General features: G+C 36.2%; 3 protein-coding genes across 3 annotated transcripts; all 3 read left to right on the top strand.

Annotated features, from left to right (window-relative positions):
* The first annotated feature begins 1,999 nt into the window (after positions 1–1,999).
* LOC117635806 (major pollen allergen Ole e 1-like) lies at positions 2,000–3,184 on the top strand. The gene is made up of 2 exons (XM_034370169.1): positions 2,000–2,192; positions 2,569–3,184. Exons 1-2 carry the CDS (start codon positions 2,027–2,029, stop codon positions 3,021–3,023), a joined length of 621 nt encoding a protein of 206 aa, XP_034226060.1. The 5' UTR covers positions 2,000–2,026; the 3' UTR covers positions 3,024–3,184.
* A 1,068-nt stretch (positions 3,185–4,252) lies between these two features.
* LOC117635138 lies at positions 4,253–5,768 on the top strand. Its single transcript, XM_034369480.1, has 4 exons — positions 4,253–4,655; positions 4,760–4,815; positions 4,935–4,996; positions 5,105–5,768. The coding sequence occupies exons 1-4, from the start codon at positions 4,511–4,513 to the stop codon at positions 5,547–5,549; spliced, it is 708 nt and encodes a 235-aa protein (XP_034225371.1). The 5' UTR covers positions 4,253–4,510; the 3' UTR covers positions 5,550–5,768.
* A 2,641-nt stretch (positions 5,769–8,409) lies between these two features.
* LOC117635170 lies at positions 8,410–16,175 on the top strand. Its single transcript, XM_034369516.1, has 15 exons — positions 8,410–8,685; positions 9,145–9,601; positions 9,958–10,051; positions 10,933–11,119; positions 11,211–11,469; positions 12,582–12,797; positions 12,882–12,968; positions 13,046–13,180; positions 13,300–13,413; positions 13,537–13,784; positions 13,921–14,001; positions 14,270–14,501; positions 14,698–14,796; positions 14,908–15,093; positions 15,636–16,175. Exons 2-15 carry the CDS (start codon positions 9,248–9,250, stop codon positions 15,732–15,734), a joined length of 2,391 nt encoding a protein of 796 aa, XP_034225407.1. The 5' UTR covers positions 8,410–8,685; positions 9,145–9,247; the 3' UTR covers positions 15,735–16,175.
* The last annotated feature ends 1,821 nt before the right edge of the window (positions 16,176–17,996 follow it).

Below are 17,996 nucleotides of genomic sequence, written 5' to 3'. Positions count from 1 at the left end.
CTAAATTCATATGGTTTAGTAAACAACTTCAATAGGAATTCGGAATCTAATTCTGCTCAATCCAACTCCTCCTCAATTCAATTCCTCATAATCTAATTACAGATTAGTAAACATGCCATAGAAGTCTTTTTTTCTACTCAAATTCGGGAGCTCCTAGTGGTCTCCTTATTTTAGGAGATAGATAAGGAGCATGGTTGGAGTTATATTTTTTCAAATCCTCCCTAAAATTTGTCTAAAGAGGTGGTTTAGGGAGCCCATTGTTGATGCTCTTAGACTTCATCGTACAATCGATCATTTTAACGCCCTACTTACAAGCAATTTTTTTGATGTCTTCTATCCTTAAAAGCTTATTACTTGACTTAAGCTAGGTGAAAACACCTAGCAAACTTAACTAAGTTTATGAAATTATGAGAGAAAAAACTCAAAGAGTTTCTAGACTTATTGACTAAAAATCTAAAACAAAGCCAACAATGAACAATCGATGCTAATCTTCATGCGGGACATGACATAGAGAGCGCCGCCTAGTCACTTCATGGCCCCAACGCGCCAATCAATAGTAGATCTACCATGACCAAGTAGAACACCTCAAAGAGCAGCCTCGCAAAATGTGGCATATTCAAAGCCAACCCAGATTCGTGGTAGAGCCAATAGATCTGCCAATGGAAGACCATATCGGCATAGGTGCGTCAAAAATCATAGAACATCGAGGATTCGTGAAGCTTTCTCTTTCTCTTATTCAGCTATTGTAAAGAAACTTAGGGGGAGTTTGGGATTGTTGTGCTATGAAAATAATTACTTTTAGATTTGTTGTAAGAGAAATCAAATGTTAATGAAAGTAGTTTGGCGTTTGGTAAACTTTATATTAAAAGTGATTTTGATACAAAAATCAATTTAAGAGTGTTTGGTAAATGTTTGTGTAAAACAACTGTGAGCTGTGTATAATAACTAAAAAGGATATGATGTTGAAATAATTTTTTTATTTAAGTGTTTGGTATTATATATATATATATATATTTTAAAGTCTCACTTTTTTTTTTGGCCAAAACATTGTTACTTTCAAGTATGCAAATTTTTTATTAAATATTTTTGTTGAGAGACACCCTGAAGAAAATATGACAATACTTCCCACCTTACCTTCTATTGTGGCTCAACCACAAAATGACATGTGTCATCTTTTTTTTAATTGTAAAAAGAAACTTCTTTTTCACTTTTATAGAACCCCTAGCTTTTTACCAAAAAAAAAAAAGAAAAAAAAATTCCCCATTAATATTTTTTTTTCACTTTGATTTTTCTCAACCATTATGAAAATAATAATTTTTCTTCCTCGGTCAAAATTTTAAGTATTTGTGGCCCTTTCCAACTCTAACTTTAATAATCCATCAACAACCAAAGTTGCCATTGACAACATTTGTAGACATAGTTTCTTCATGGAGGTTTTTTCAATACGTCATCATGTTACCAAGTGGGAAAATAAAAACAATGGGAATTTTTTTTTTTCTTTTATGTTTGGTAAAAAGCTAGTGGTTCTTCAAACGGGTACTTAAAATGTCTCAGTTCTTCCTCAAACTAAAAGTATTCATCAACTCCTCCGTGAATCCTAACTAACATGTCATTTGGGCAGTCATAAATGGCAGACATTATTATTGGCCAAATCTTATCTCATTTAGAAGCCATGTTGAATATTTGAAGATAGAAAAACAAAATGAATTCACAAAATTTAGGTTTTCCATGATTTCCCAGCAAAAACAAACACAACCAAAGCATTTGCGTTGCAAAAGGCATAATTTGGATGGCCAGAGCTATCTATTGGTGAAAATCAACCTAGTATTCACCAAATACCAATTGTTTTATTTTGCAAATACACGACACTACATAGAGGACCTGAAGAGCGGGTCAAAATAATTGTATTAACCACAAGAACCCCATAATGTACGTCCTCTAATATTCCCTTATAAAAGAGTGCCCTCTCTCCTCTGAATTGATCTCCAACAAAGAAAGAACTCAGTAAGCAGGAAATTAATCAACAATGGAAAAGTATTCTAGTACCTTTGCCCTTGTTTCTGCCCTTTGCTTCTCGGCCCTCCTCGGTTTTGCTTGCTGTGAAAACCCAGATTCAATCTATGTTATTGGCCTCGTTTACTGTGACAACTGCCATGTCGGTTTTCCTACCACGTCTAGTAAGGTGATCGAAGGTAAGGATAATGCATGCATGTTAATTTATGATAATTTATTAACATTTTGCTAGTAAATCACTTATTAGAGCCTCGTTGGTTTCGAATTGCATTCTCATGTTTCATAAGCGTACATTCCTGAAAGCATTACATAGATATTATATCCAAATAGGAGACATGTATAGAGTGTTTGTCCATAAGCAAGGGCAGATTCATAAATTTTTAAAGGGGCAGGCTAGGCAATATATATATATATATATATATATATATATATATATATTTCTTTATTTAAGGAGTTGCTGGGTTGCAGTGGACTAAGTTTTTTTTTTTCGTTCTCATCCTTTTGAAACGAGCATGAGACTTGCATACTCATTCCGCACACACATATGCATTTCAGGCGCAGAGGTACACCTGGAATGCAGCGACAATAAAGGCGGAGCACCAACATACAGGGAATGGAAGAAGACTAATTCTGAAGGAATGTATGAATTCGAAGTGACCAAGAAAGTAAATGTGAACAGCTACTGTGAAATCATTGCTTTCGAGAGCAACCTTGATGACTGCAGAAACATTGTCCACGATGACGCTAGCCAAGAGCTGAAGCTAAAATTCACCAAGCCTAGCCCGAATGATAAACGGATCGTTGCCTTCGGGAACAAGCGCTTTGCTGCCCCGATTTCCTTTCAACCCGATCACCCTCTTCAAAACTGCGCTGAGCACCACAGCGAAGAAGAACATGACAAGGAGGAGGAGGGTGATCCGCGGCACAAACATGAAGAAGAACATAATGAGGAGGGGGATGCTCCTCAGCATCAACATGAAGATGAACATGAACATGAGGAGGCCCATTAATATTATTAATTCACATAAATTGGAACCCTTTTTTCTTTTGTTTCATTTATGGATTTTTTTTTTTCGGAAATTCAGCGATCTATATTATGGGTTTTGTTGGTTTTGTATAATTTAGTTCCCTAAGCAAAGTTTTTGGCAATGTAGTTTTACATAATTTTTTAGCTCCCTGATCTAGTTCATAAGAACTAAGCAAATATTATCTATTCTATAAAATGAATCAAGAACCTAGTTTGAAGTATTTATTCCTCAGGCTTGGTCATGGGTTTGAGTCCTAGCATATGTGTAGTGTGTGTGAGTTTAATAATTATCGCCCTTATCAATAGAAAAAGTCCTAAAAAACACATAAATCAAGAAGAATGTCAAGCCATAAACTAAGCCAAGCCATAAACTAAACACTAGTTGATGAAAAAACTTCACACCAAAAAAGATGGAGAAATTTTAGGGGAAGGGTGGATAGTTGATATCAAAATGCAATGATAACTAACAAGAAAATGTCATGAATGAAAAAAATAAAGAACATTGTTATAAACAATTGGGATTGGTTGAGACGGTTATCAAATAGACCAAACTAATAATCAAATTATAAATTATGGTTCAATTTAGTTCGGTTTAAAATTAGACTATTTTAGAGTAAAAATCGATCAACTATATCTAAATAACTAAAATTGTACAATTTGAACGATTTTTTTTTTACCGACAACAAGATTAGAAAATATAAGTAAATTTAGGTTTTAGTCACAAAAACACTTTTACTTTTGGAAAAAGTCAAAGTTTTTTCAAAAAAGACATAAAAACCTCTCAACTTTCTAATCAAAGACATGCAAATATAAAGGATTTCTTAGGAAATTCAAAAATAAATAAGGGCAATTTTGTCCATTTTGGATTCTTTTAAAAAATTTCTCTCTCCTTTGGGTTTTTCCAAAACCTCCCTCGAGGCCCTCATATTTTAAAATTCTATTTGGCTATGAGGATTTTGGTGTGCGGTAGGATTCAGATCATGTGCTGATCTTTTTGTGTATCTTGTACCTATGTCTAAAAACCACGTCGTTTCGACTGCCTCACGACTGATTTCAATGGGCCAGGCCAACCCATCCCACAATTGAGAAGGCTGATTGTGGATCAATTGAAGCAAAGGTCCGTCAGGAAATAATAAATTAATAATTAAATTAAAAAAGATGGAAAAAGAAAGGCCAGAAGTCTTAGCTCCCAACGGTCGAAATTTTAAAATTCCTACCGACTGTTTTCAGGCGTTACAAATCCCTGTAGCTCCTTCTTAAACCCCCACCGCTGCAAAACCAGCCTCTGTCTCATTCTGTCAAAAGTTCAATATTCCATTCAAAATCTCCCGGAATTTCTCAGAATCCGAGCAAATCTGCCTCAATTTTCTCACATTTTTCATTCTCCTCACAAACCCAATTCAATTCTTGCTCTACATAATCCAATTTCTAACTCTGTTTATTTATTCATAATTTTTTCGCAGGTTCCTTATGGACCCAGAAAACATTGATTGGGGCAGCATAGAATCTGTGTTCGTCGAAGATGAGACGTACGAGAACTTCGAAGCGCCGAAGTGGGTCGACCTCTCCAGCCCAGATGAGCTCATTGGCCATGAAGCCTGGTTCTGCGGTCCTGGTAGGACCCACATTTTCATAACTCCATTTGGTCTGTTTACAGAATATTCATTTTTTTTTGGGGTCAAAACTCTGCTTTGTTTATGTTCACTTTGTAACTTGCAGATTGCAACCATCCGAAGGCGACTGAGGATTTTCTCAAATCAGCACGTAATCTAAAGGTGGTAATTGTTTTTCTGATATCACAATAGATAGAGTTTTTAAATTGTTTTTATTATAATAATCAACTTCTGCAAAGTTTGCTGAAGGATCCTTTTTTTTTTTTTTTTTCTTGTTCCAGGTGAAGCTTCTAAGATCTTTATCCATTTCTGAAATCCTTCCTTTTAGGGAAAGGAATCGGAGGTAAAATTACGAAATCCTTTATATGTCTGTTTGGTTTCAAAGAAAGTTTTGGAAAATAAATGAGCCTGATGAGCAAATTCTTGTAAATATCTGTATCTTTCTTATCAGAGATGTGAAGGTAAAACGGGTAGAAATCAAACCACCTTTAGCTGCAGCAGAGTTTCCCGAGACGAAGACCGAAAATTTGAATTCTTTATGCAATGTGTACGAAGAGAGTGAGAACAAGAATCCCAACTTCCCACCTCTGGTTCCGCTTTCGAAAACCAAAACAACGAAGGCTCCAATGAATCCAAGCAATGTGAAGAAGAAAGCAGTGGATGAATCATCTCATGGTTCATCAAATTTTGGTAGGAAACCGCAGCTAAAGAGTACTTTCTCCGCCAGTAATTTACTTGGCGGGCGGGCAATGTTGAATCAAATCACGGAATTTTGTGCGGAATTGAAGAAATTGGCAAGACGGGGTTCGAGAAAAGGTGGATCATCTGAGAGAGTTGGTTTGAAGGAGAGGTTTAGAGAGAGGATCCCTCTGATTGTTACAGAAGGGAAGGTCTAAGAAATGGAACAGAGTAAAACAGAAGGAAAGCCTAAGCAATGGAACAGGGGAAAACAGAGGAAGTTAGGGAAGGCCAAGTCTAACTAATCATTACACTACAGTTATCATCTAATTCAAGATGTAAATTGAAATTGCATTTGGAGTGCATACATATGATTTTTTTTTTTCTTTTTAATTATCGCTATGATAACAGGATATGAAGGTTACACATTATTTTTTCCAGCCAAGGGAAAAGAAAAAAAGAAGAGTTTATGAGGTGCTTGTTTATCGTATACCCCTCAATATCGTTAATATAGTCAACCGGATCTAATCTAGTAGAAACGGGTATTGACTTGCAGACTAATTGTCTCAAGTTTGAACTCCAATGGCATCGTGGTATGTATGTGTGCAAGAACCCTCTCCCCTTGTGACTAGAGTGCTGTTAAACGAATCTAAAAATAATTGAGTACACCTTACTACTGAAGTATTTATTAAATTACTAATTTATTTTTATATAAAATAACCAAAATAATATATTAAATTGTGAAACAAATATAATTTTAATAAATACACATCATCCTTGAAGTCTTTGTGTTGGAATCCTTTCATCATATCTACATAAAATTTGATATTTTACAGTCTCAGCGCCTTCTGATTAAATTCTCAGTCTAAAGGTCAACAAATGAAATGGGCACAAAGAAAACCCATAAAACCTTTTAAAAAAAACCAGCAAAAACCGGGGAATTTTCCACAGTATGATTTGTGATCTAACCCAAGTCAGAGACTTTCCCACCAAACCCAAACCCAATCCCAAAGCTTTGGGTTTCAGAAACTAGGCGGTAGAATTCGACTATCAAAGTGGTTGTGATGTAATTTAGAGCAAAATTTGGAGGTGACAATAGAGATATATTGGAAGAAGAAAAAAACCCTAATTTTGAAAAGAGAGAGAGAGCGCTAAGCAGGGGTATGTGCTATTGATGGATGGTTTGGATCTTCAAAACCTGTGTGTATTAGAGTATACTGGGGGATATTTTTGGTAGTTAAATATGATGTATTTAGATAATTTTATATTTTGAATTAAATATTATGGTATTTAGCAACATTATAATATTTTAAGATTTGCTTAACAATACCCTTAAACTATTATTTGTATTTTACAAAAATATCGCTTATATAAAACCCAAAATATGTATAGTGCAAAAAAAAGTGTACATTATTATGACTTGTGAGGCATTGGATACGAACACAATGGGCACAATTGACAGTGTAAAGAACCAAAACAATGGACACAAGTGAAGTGACTGGTCTCCAGCCACGGAACAAGGAAATTCTCGTGATAAAAGTGTAAGCATGTAAAACAAATAACTTGTACATATGGATGGTCCGAGCTTGGTCGAGTACCAATATGCTTAAGCTTGGCTCGAACAATAATTTGGTGCATGCTTAAGGGTTTAGGTGTAAAGGATCCGAACCAGTCAAATATCATGGATCCACAGTGGCGGAGTCCATATATAATGAACAGAAACTCTGGAGGTAGTCATTGACTTGCAATAAACAATGTAGCAGAATATGTCAAAAAATGTGATCGATGTCAACTATACAAGTCGATTCCAAATCTACCCACCGGAAATTAATAAATAAAGTAGATTAGGAAGGGTTTGCATGTTGTTGCAGAAGAACATGGACTTTGTCACCCAAAAAATAAAATATGTACTTCTTCTGCTTCAGATCTGATTGGCTTAATAGTCAATTGAGACAAAACCATGAAAATTTATTATTTGTTATATTGCCAGTTCGGAGGCAATGACCTACACACCTAAAGAGTTTGAAAGTCACATGTGAACTAGAATATCAAATCCGTTTCCCACTGATTTTGATGTCCTAATTCCTTTTTGTGTGTGTGTAAATTTCAAAAGTTATGAAAAGAAATACGTAATCTATACTTATAAGTAATGAGAATAAGAAAAAGATAATAATTTATTTTTATTTTTGACTTCCGTGTGTTTACTTACACATAAAAAATCATTTAATACATTGATTCCATTTTAAAATCCTCAATTAAATATTCGAAAAATCAGGAATTAGAACAATTAGGAAGGGTTTATTCTTACTTTATCTGATTCTTATTCTTGGTTTATTTTGTTCTCTTTCCTCCTAATTTAGACTAATAAATTTATAATACGATCACATTAAATTTTGGAGCCAATTTTCTTGGTGCCACTGCCACCAAAGAATACACTCATTGCCAATTGGGTCTAGTCGAGTGAAAAGAGTCTTGACGTGCATTTTAGAGGTCTCAAATTTGAACTCGCATAGCATATGGTTGTGTGAGTGTGAGAAACTCCCTTCATTGTGGGTCCCTTATGGCTCATGGATGTTGTTTATAACGATTGGTCTAAGTCCAATGTTCTTGTTTAAGTTTCAGTTATAATTTGACATGTGTGGTACACTTTTTCCTCCCCTGAAGTTTTATCCCATTAAATTTTCCCTTAAGAAAATTTTATTAAAGCCACTCTTCTTCATGCCACACATATTATTCTTGATGATTGATTAATGAATTCCCTGTTTATCTAAAATAAAAAATAAAATTCCAGCCCACACCCTTGCCCGTTTTGGCCTTTTCCCTTTTATAAAGCTTTTTATTTTGGTCGGTGCCCTTTTCTAAAGCTCGTAAGTTGTTACCAAACAAAAGATAAAAGACAGACACAAACGAGTAAATTGACAGAAATGTCCATTTTGAACCCAACGCTTTCACTTACGAAATGAAAATGAAAAGGGCAATTACAGTCAATTTAACTGAATTGTGCCAAATCATTCTGTTATAACTTGTCTTGGGTACAAACTTTGCAGGCAGAACCTTGGCGGCTTTTGTATTATGTCCAAATCAGACCGGCCCCCCACTCTCTCTCTCTCTCTCTCTCTCTCTCTCTACGTCCTATATATAATTATGTCCGAATCTCAAAAATTATTGCTTCAATTTTTATATTCTGGGTTTCGCTGGAATCTCAGAAGAGAAGAACAAGTTGTTGTTCAATTGGGTCTGTTCTCTCTCTCTTTTAAATCTCAACCCTCCATTGAATTATTCTTCTGAGTTCTGGTTCAGGTTCTGTTTCAGGTTCTGTTTCTGCAACATTTGCCATTCTGGATCTGAGAAGAGGTCAGTCAATGCTCTATGATTGCTACAACTCACTCGTATTCACTTGCACCCACTTTTATAGTTTCTTGTATTAACTGAGGCATATTATTTTGTGGAAACAGAAAAAAGGTTGGTTAATTTAATTTTGAGCTAATATGATTTTGGTGCTTGCATTTTTTGGGGCTGTGATATTGAGATTTACAACAGCCCATTTGAACCTCAAAATTTTCTCTGAATTATTTGTTTACAAACTTTTGGTGGGTTTGTTATTTCTGTGGACGAGTTTGGAATGGTTTATTGCTGCTTTCTTTGAAGTTCCTTGTTCAATGCCATCTGCCTAGAATTTCTTGTTAAAATTTGGGTTGACGCCATTGATTTAAAAGGTTCATTTGTCAAGATTTTTTTGGCCAAATAGTGATGATAGAATTTGAAAGAATGGTGTTTGATACTGTTTCTTTTATGTATTTGTGTTTGTCATAGGGATGAGTTTCTGTTAGTTCATTTAAGGTGCTTGTGAAGGGGTTGGGGGTCAAGAAGATGGAGACATAGTTGTGGGTTTGTCTCAGTAGAGTCTTCTAAGATAATGCTTTCTATTCAGAAGTGGAAATGTTCATGGTCTCAGATAGCAACGATTGCTTCTATTGTGGCATTGGCCTCGATAATATTGGGTTCGATAGTTCATCTGTTCTGGTTTCCGTTGGTTCCTTCTTTCAATTACTTCAGTCAAGCTCAGAACTCTTGTGTCCCAATTAATGGATCAGCTGAAGCAGTTATTGATAATGTTAAGGGAAATTTTAAACCACCTATTGACCTAGATCGACAGTTTCCATCTGACTTGCACAAGGCAGTTGTTTTCCGTGGTGCACCATGGAAGGCTGAGATTGGTCGGTGGCTTTCTGGTTGTGATCCAATTTCTGATGAAGTCAACATTGTTGAGGTAATAAGAACAATGCTATACATACATAACATTTCCTTTTCATTCTACATGAGTGAAGATTTCAGTGAGAAATGCCAAGGGAGTTGAATCGTGTACCCAAGAACTAAAATATAACTAGAAACATAGGGATCAACACCAGCATTATATACATGTTTGTAAATGGATAGGGGAAAGAGGGGGGTTGGGGTGTGTTGCACAAGTCATTGAAGGAAACTATATGTGTAAATTGATCAACTTGCAAATGGATTTTCCTTTGTTAATTACAGTCCCCTCAGAAATTAAAGGCTTGAGCCTTGAGGTTAGTATCAACTTTATTGGAAGAGTATTTATCCATATATAACTAATTGTTATGGCAGGTAATAGGTGGCAGTGGCTGCAAAAATGACTGCAGTGGTCAAGGCGTCTGTAATCGTGAATTGGGACAATGTCGGTGCTATCATGGATACAGTGGTCAGTACTATTTTCTCTCATTTAATTTAATCGAATAGAAAATTGTGAATAAGTAGTTGAAAAGAGAAGTCGGCTTGATGTTCAATTTCATCATCTCTTGAATAAGAATTATGATTCCGTTGACAGTAAGCTTTTTATTCCATGATATGATGTTTATACTGATTGAAGAATATATGAGAAGATATGTTGCTCTAGAATTCTGTTATGAACTTTGGTGAATAGCAGACTGATTTTTCGCTACTTGTCAATGTTTCAAGCTTCTTATTATTCAAATATAAGAACCACACAACCAGACTAAGATGTAATCATATGGCATTATCTCTTTAATTAAATCTTTATGCTGAGAGTTTATGAATCACAGGTCTAGATTAAAGAAATACTAGACCTTAAAGACAAATATTTGGTTAAATATTGCTTAGTGAAATGGCAGAGTTTTAATTTTTGACATTCATGTTCTTTGATATGAAAACACTCACTGAACTAGGTAGGGAAAAATAAAAAAATAAATTAAATTGAGGCATGTGTGGCATGCAGAGGTCAATCTGTTAAAGAGATCTTATGAAGAATACTCACACAGATCTCCTCTAGAGCCAAATTTGGGTGTATTTCAGTCTTGATTTAATCTATTATCATTGTTGGTCAATGGTTGTGTGGTCACTGTTTATTTTGTTTGGCTCTAATTGTTGTCCCTTACTGCATCACTACTAATGGAAACTTTGTCATTTCATCACTTCCATAGAGTTCTTACATTCTTGTAGCTCCATAATCTCCCCCCTTGTTTCTAAATGAACACTCTGTTCTGATATTGCAGAAAAACCAGAAATAGTTTGCTATTGTATATGAGTCATATTCTATAAATATAATATGTTCTAATTATGCAGGGGAAGGATGCTCTGAGAGACTGCAGCTGGAATGCAACTACCCAGGATCACCAGACCAACCATATGGGAGATGGGTTGTCTCCATTTGCTCTGCACATTGTGACACAACAAGAGCATTTTGCTTCTGTGGGGAAGGCACAAAATACCCAAATCGACCTGTGGCAGAGGCATGTGGCTTTCAAGTGCAGTAAGTTTATCAGATCCTAACTAGGCTTCCATCAGTATAAATAAGTCAGGAAATATTTTATATGCCACAAATCCCTTCACATTTGTTTCAGGTTACCCTCTGAACCTGGTGCACCTAAACTGACTGATTGGGCGAAAGCTGACCTGGATAATGTTTTCACAACAAATGGTAGCAAACCAGGATGGTGTAATGTGGATCCTGCTGAAGTGTATGCTCACAAGGTGCAATTCAAAGAGGAATGTGATTGCAAATATGATTGTTTCTGGGGGCGGTTCTGTGAAGTGCCTGTGCTATGCACTTGTATTAATCAATGCTCGGGGCATGGGCATTGCCGTGGTGGATTTTGTCAGGTAACAATTGGTTGCTTTTGCCTGGATGCTCAATGTTGTTTGTTTGAACAAATGAGAAGTTAATCATGCTAATAAATAGAACTCAGCAAATTTTTTCCTGGAACGATGTTGAACATATTAAAAGTTAATTAATCTTTGGAGACACTTAGGACTGATGTGAACGAATACATAAACATGTACTAGGAACAACATGGGCTAACATTTCAGCTTCGGATTTATCAAATTTAATTGGGGATTAAGAAGAAATGGGTTTGGCTGATAATTTCACACAATCTCAAGGTTAAAAATTGTGCACAGGGTATTCCCTTTAACACATTCATTCATTCTTTAGTGTAGAACTCTTTAAGCTAGATCATAAGTGTCAGTCATTATCAACTTCATAAGTCATATGCTTTTATGGTCTTATGGTAGTTTTCTAGTCACGTGCCTCTAATAAGAGGATACTATATTTCAGTAAGCCTGTCCTACCATCAAAGATTGACTTGGTAGAAAAATACTGTTTTATTTGTCAAACATCCTCCTCCGAGTATCCTTGGAGAGTTATTTTTCCTTCAAGCAGGACTTTTTTGCTCACAACATGTTGACAGTTGTATGAGCATCTACCCTAGTCTCTATAGTTTGCTTATCAACTTTTCTTTGTCAACTCAGTGGATATTTTGTTCCTTTGTTTTTGGTGAATCATTAAAAGTAGTAACATGCATAAATAAATACAAGTAAGCTAACATGCACCCTTAACATGCATTTTTTTTCTAATCAATTAAGACAGAACTAAAAGATAATCCTAGGTGTCAAATGACTCCAGAAGAGGAGAAATACTCAAAATTTAACTTTTGCATGCAAATCCACAATTAACCATGTTCGGTGATAAATATTGGTCTAAGTTGTGTGATGTAAGTTACTCAGGCACTAAAACTAGAAACCAGTTGGAAGTATTTTGGTCACAATAATTTCCCAATCTTGCTCTGTTTCCTTGCGAGTTCCTTATAGTTCATCAATAGATTATACTATCATACTATGTCATAAGAATCCCCCATGGGTTTTTTTTTTTTTTTTTTTTTTCTCTGTTCCCTCTTTTGTCAATATCTCCTGCCTTAACTGAGTGCACTTTCCAGTGTGACAATGGCTGGTATGGAATAGATTGCAGCATTCCTTCTGTTACATCATCAGTTAGAGAGTGGCCTCAATGGCTTCGGCCTGCTCAGGTTGATGTTCCTGATAGTTCACATCTCCCAGGGAAAGTTGTCAACCTCAATGCTGTTGTGAAAAAGAAAAGGCCCCTTATATATGTTTATGATTTGCCTCCAGATTTCAACAGCCTACTTCTTGAGGTCAGGATTAGCTTGACTTACGGTTACTTAATTTATGCCAAAAGCAAGTTTCTTATTTTTTTTCTTCTCAATTTCTTGTTGTAGGGGCGTCACTTTAGGTTAGAGTGTGTAAACCGAATCTATGATGGCAAAAATTCAACACTGTGGACAGATCAACTGTATGGTGCCCAGGTATTTTACTTGAACTGAAACTGGAGTAAAATCGAAGATTCTTAGGAATATTCATCTGTCTTGTTGCTTGTTTGCAGGTTGCACTTTATGAAAGTATCTTGGCTAGTCCATATCGTACATTAAATGGTGAAGAAGCAGATTTCTTCTTCGTTCCTGTTCTTGATTCATGCATTATAACTCGTGCTGATGATGCTCCTCATTTGAGTATGCAGGTATGCTTTATGTAATTGTTAAAATGCGTATGAAATTGCAATTTCACATCTGGGTTTGCCAAGTCAATGTTCTCTGGTTTGGCTTTTGCTTACTGATGTGCTTATTATTAAACTTTTAGGAGCACAAGGGCTTGAGGAGCTCTCTCACTCTGGAATATTATAGGAAGGCTTATGATCACATTGTTGAACAGTATCCCTTCTGGAACCGCTCATCTGGAAGAGACCATATTTGGGTATGATGTAAATGAGAAAATTACATAAGGCCAGTGTGGAGTGAAAGAGTGTTTGTCTTTTCCTAGTTAGAGCATTTTATTAAGTGTGCATGCTAATGTTGTCACCTCTGTATCTGAAGGCAGTTTTTTTCATGGGATGAAGGTGCTTGCTATGCTCCCAAGGAGATATGGAATAGCATGATGTTGGTTCACTGGGGAAACACAAACTCAAAACATAAGCATTCAACAACAGCCTATTGGGCTGACAACTGGGATACCATTCCTTCTGATAAAAGGGGTAACCATCCCTGCTTTGACCCTGATAAAGATCTTGTACTTCCTTCCTGGAAAAGTCCTGATGTCAACTCCTTGAGCTCAAAACTTTGGGCTAGGTACACATCTGATGGAAATCATACTCTCATTTCCTTGGTTTCTTTCTTCTTCTTATTCGTCCCCTTTTCAATGCTTTTGTTGCTCTAGTCAACCATGACCATTAATCCATGGAAAGATTCAATACCTTATTTTCAGATCCCATGACACACGGAAAACACTCTTCTACTTCAATGGAAATCTGGGACCTGCTTACCCAAATGGAAGACCAGAAGCTTCGTAAGTTAAACAAGAACTTTTTAGAAATATTGTCTTAGGGTGGGTCAATTCAAATTGTTTTGTGGACAACCCGTAAAGACTGAACCTTACCAACAGTTATTTCCATTCCTTCCCATTTCTATTTGCTACATTTGGAGAAGATTTATGAGCTTTTCTGGAAAGTAGTTGTCTATGGAGTTGGGAAATGTTCAATTTCCTGAGTCACTACTGATAGTATATTGCACAACTTACAGATGATCTGATAAAAAAAATTGGGGTATTTATGTAGCTATAGCATGGGCATCAGACAGAAGCTGGCAGAAGAATTTGGTTCAAGCCCTAACAAGGAAGGGAAACTTGGAAAACAACATGCAGAAGATGTGATTGTTACCCCACTACGGTCTGAAAACTATCACGGGGATTTAGCCAGTTCTATATTCTGTGGGGTATTTCCTGGAGATGGTTGGAGTGGTCGGATGGAAGACAGTATTTTACAGGGGTGCATTCCTGTTGTCATTCAGGTAGTTAGTTGTCTACATTTGTTTATTGCTGTTTGCTGTTTTATTAGAGCCTTGGAACATTTGGTTAGCTTATCACTTACTTCAAGATGCTTGTAAGTTAGTGACTGTTTGCATCGTGTCATACTATGAGATTGCATGCTTCCAAACCATGATAACCTATATTCATCTTTCTTCTATTTTGTTCCCTCATATTTAGGATGGAATTTTCCTGCCATACGAAAATGTGCTCAACTATGATAGTTTTGCTGTTCGGATACGTGAAGACGAAATTCCAGATTTGATAAATATTCTTCGGGTGAATCTTTTTTACTTTTTATGTTTTAAGTTTTGATTGATACAATGAAGCTTCTGATTGCAAGTTTGGCAGCATTAAGCTGACTGATTATTGGATTTTTAAATCCTGTAGGCATTTAATGAGACAGAAATAAAGTTCAGGCTAGCAAATGTGCAGAAAATTTGGCAGAGGTTTTTGTATCGTGATTCTATTATGCTCGAAGCTGAGAGGCAAAAAACTGATTTTGGCCATATGGAAGATTGGGCAGCTCAGTTCTCACAATTGATTGAAGATGATGTTGTTGCAACATTTGTACAGGTGAGTATCTTCCTACTCTGTTGAAAGATGTTAGTTGATTTGACCATTTGAATTCCATTAAACTGGAGCTTTGCTCTAAACTGTAACTATAATACCAGCTAATCTCGAAAGTTAAATGTATAGGTCAACCATGAAGTGGTAATTGTTTGTGTTGGTTGAAAAATATATTTACATTATGAGAAAAAAAAAAAAAAAAGGTTGTAATTAATCTTAGGGCATGTAGGAGGTTGATGGAATTAGGTTGTGATTGCCTGTGTAAACCTAGGGAATGACTAAACAAGAAATAAAATATTTTGGCAAAAATTTTTTCAAGGAAAATTGAAGCTTTAGGGACATATGCCATATACACACATGCAGTAGAGGATATCAGATTTTTCTTTAGTCATTTATTAAAATTTACACAACTAATTAAGTTATGAAATCAATACTTAAACTTTTCAATATTGGAGTCAAGCACCAGTCTAAATCTGCTCCTGTACATATGGTTATGTGTGTCTCCTTAGAATATGAACTCGCTGACCACGTCCACTCACCTTAATCAGGTTTTGCATTACAAGTTGCATAACGACCCTTGGAGGCAACACGTTCATGTTAAAAAGGAGTTCGGGTTACCTCGAGAATGTTTGTTTAAAGGCAACTGAGGGAATATGCTTACTGCTAAACTAATTTGAACACCTTAAGGGCTCACTAGGTTACAGAAAGCAAGCATGGCAAGTTGTCATTCAAACGAGAACCTCACCACATGGCAGCATCCAGTTAGATAGGACTTGAAAGCCAGCCAGCCAGGTGTTCTCACTTCTACTCCTCTTCTAGCCAATTTTGGATCCAAATCTATGAAATTTGAGCATAGGTCTTTTGTCCAAGTTGAATTACCTTAATTTATCTTGTTCATATTTTGTTTACTGTGAATGGTAACTTGTAACTGAAGTATTAGGCAGATACTAGTCTGTGATGCATGTGGGCCCTACTGTGGGGCCCATATTCATCTCTGTTGGAAGTCGTCTGCGCACGCACGAAGGGCTGTCATAAACGTCTGGTCCAATTAAGGGGAGACGAAGATAGATATTCTTTCTGTTTTCTTAGTTATCTTACATACTAAGATTTACATGTGAGATTCATATTTGCCTTTTGTTTAAGGCCATAGTGGAAGACTTGGTTCAAACTTGTTGTAACTTTTGTTCAATTTGCTTATAAATTATAATAAAGCTCCATTAACAACTATCGGATACCGACAGTAGTGGAATTATGTGAATGATTATAGTTATGAATTTGTGATGTGATGAAAGGTATCAAATAAGCCTCTCATTGTTTTGTCTCATATTTCCCACTCTCATCTGCGCACGCAAGAAGGGCTGTCATAAACGTCTGGTCCAATTAAGGGGAGACGAAGATAGATATTCTTTCTGCTTTCTTAGTTATCTTACATACTAAGAATTACATGTGAGATTCAATATACATGTGAGATTCATATTTGCCTTTTGTTTAAGGCCATAGTGGAAGACTTGGTTCAAACTTCTTGTCACTTTTGTTCAATTTGCTTATAAACTATAATAAAGCTCCATTAACAACTATCGGATACCGACGGTAGTGGAATTATGTGAATGATTATAGTTATGAATTTGTGATGTGATGGAAGGTATCAAAGAAGCCTCTCATCGTTTTGTCTCATATTCCCCTCCCTTTTTCCCTTTTTCCCTTTTTCCCTTTTCCCCTTTTCCCCTTTTCCCCTTTTCTTTGAGATCGCAAATTTTCTATCAAAGCACCAATCACATTTACTTCAAATTTGGCCGTACCTGCATTAAGAAAACAAAGAAAGCAATCGGTTTTTGCTCATACAATATAAAGTTTTCACTAAAGAAAACAATATATATATATATATATTTGTACGTTGTTAAAATGTGAAATAACTAGAACCAGCACAAACATGAGAAAATAATGTCTGATACTGGTTACCAATTTACAATACCTATTACATAGGCCAAGAGATTATGTTAAATGCAACCACTTCTTTGTTAAGATCCCATAGATAGAACTTGCTCCTAAAAACCGGCTTGTAAAGGAAAGGTGCCCATGAGCTCTTAAACCATTATATGATGTGCTATTTTTTCCAATTTGGAATCTTGAGTCCTAACATTCTACTACGAAGAGATCGTGTTATATTGTGAAATAACTCGAACCAGCCACCACAAACATGACGAAAAAGTGATTGATTTTGGGTACCAATTTACGATAGGTTTCTGTAGAAATGTCACCTAAATTTATACCCAAGTTTCAATTTGTCACCTTAAAGAAAACTTTAAGAGTAATGTCACCTTAATTTTTCTGATCCCCTTTCTCCTTGCTGATAACCAACCGTGAGGAAGCTAAAGGGGGCAGGTGGCCACTGCCCCTCCTCTTCCCCTTCCTCTCCTCATCTCCCCTTCTTTTTCTCCCATATTTTCTTTTCCTCTTCTCCCATTCCCCTCCCCAGATAGTCTAGATCTGTTTGTCTATTTGTTTTGTTTGGTTGTTTTTGCAGTGTTCTAGGTGGCTGGTGTTGTCTTTGTCTCAGCGGCGGCGACAATAGTGACGCTGGATTGTGTCTCTCCTTGGGAGAGTTGTGATACCTGGTGGCTGATATTTTGTCTCTATTTTAACGGCGGCGGAAACAACGACGCTGGTGGTAATTGTTGGGAGGTGCTCTTCTTTACTCTGCACCGACCGAAGAACTATGCTTGGTCATAGGAGGTTTTCTTTGTCAGGTTCTGAGTTGAAGTGAAGTGCTTATCATGGGTCTTTTTATTATTTTTCTGTGTTCGTCCTCCGTGTTCTCTCCTGGTTTCTGCTATGGTATGACTTATAGTTTGTATGAGTGTCAAAGGACTATGATTTTGCTCATAGAAGGCTTCTTTTGACAATTGGGA

Source organism: Prunus dulcis, chromosome 7, assembly GCF_902201215.1.
Source record: "Prunus dulcis chromosome 7, ALMONDv2, whole genome shotgun sequence".
NCBI lineage: Eukaryota > Viridiplantae > Streptophyta > Magnoliopsida > Rosales > Rosaceae > Prunus > Prunus dulcis.
Note: the sequence above shows the minus strand (reverse complement) of the source record. Positions and strands in the feature narration are given on the sequence as shown.

What these genes read in the sequence shown, in the direction of transcription:
- LOC117635170 (XM_034369516.1), top strand. Translation starts at nt 9,248, where the DNA reads ATGCTTTCTATTCAGAAGTGGAAATGTTCATGGTCTCAGATAGCAACG. An exon ending in TCAACAGCCTACTTCTTGAG is followed by an intron (nt 12,798 to 12,881) that starts GTCAGGATTAGC and finishes TTCTTGTTGTAG; the next exon opens with GGGCGTCACTTTAGGTTAGA. An exon ending in CTCCTCATTTGAGTATGCAG is followed by an intron (nt 13,181 to 13,299) that starts GTATGCTTTATG and finishes TTAAACTTTTAG; the next exon opens with GAGCACAAGGGCTTGAGGAG.
- LOC117635138 (XM_034369480.1), top strand. Translation starts at nt 4,511, where the DNA reads ATGGACCCAGAAAACATTGATTGGGGCAGCATAGAATCTGTGTTCGTC. An exon ending in AATCAGCACGTAATCTAAAG is followed by an intron (nt 4,816 to 4,934) that starts GTGGTAATTGTT and finishes TTCTTGTTCCAG; the next exon opens with GTGAAGCTTCTAAGATCTTT. An exon ending in TTTAGGGAAAGGAATCGGAG is followed by an intron (nt 4,997 to 5,104) that starts GTAAAATTACGA and finishes CTTTCTTATCAG; the next exon opens with AGATGTGAAGGTAAAACGGG.
- LOC117635806 (XM_034370169.1), top strand. Translation starts at nt 2,027, where the DNA reads ATGGAAAAGTATTCTAGTACCTTTGCCCTTGTTTCTGCCCTTTGCTTC. An exon ending in GTCTAGTAAGGTGATCGAAG is followed by an intron (nt 2,193 to 2,568) that starts GTAAGGATAATG and finishes TATGCATTTCAG; the next exon opens with GCGCAGAGGTACACCTGGAA.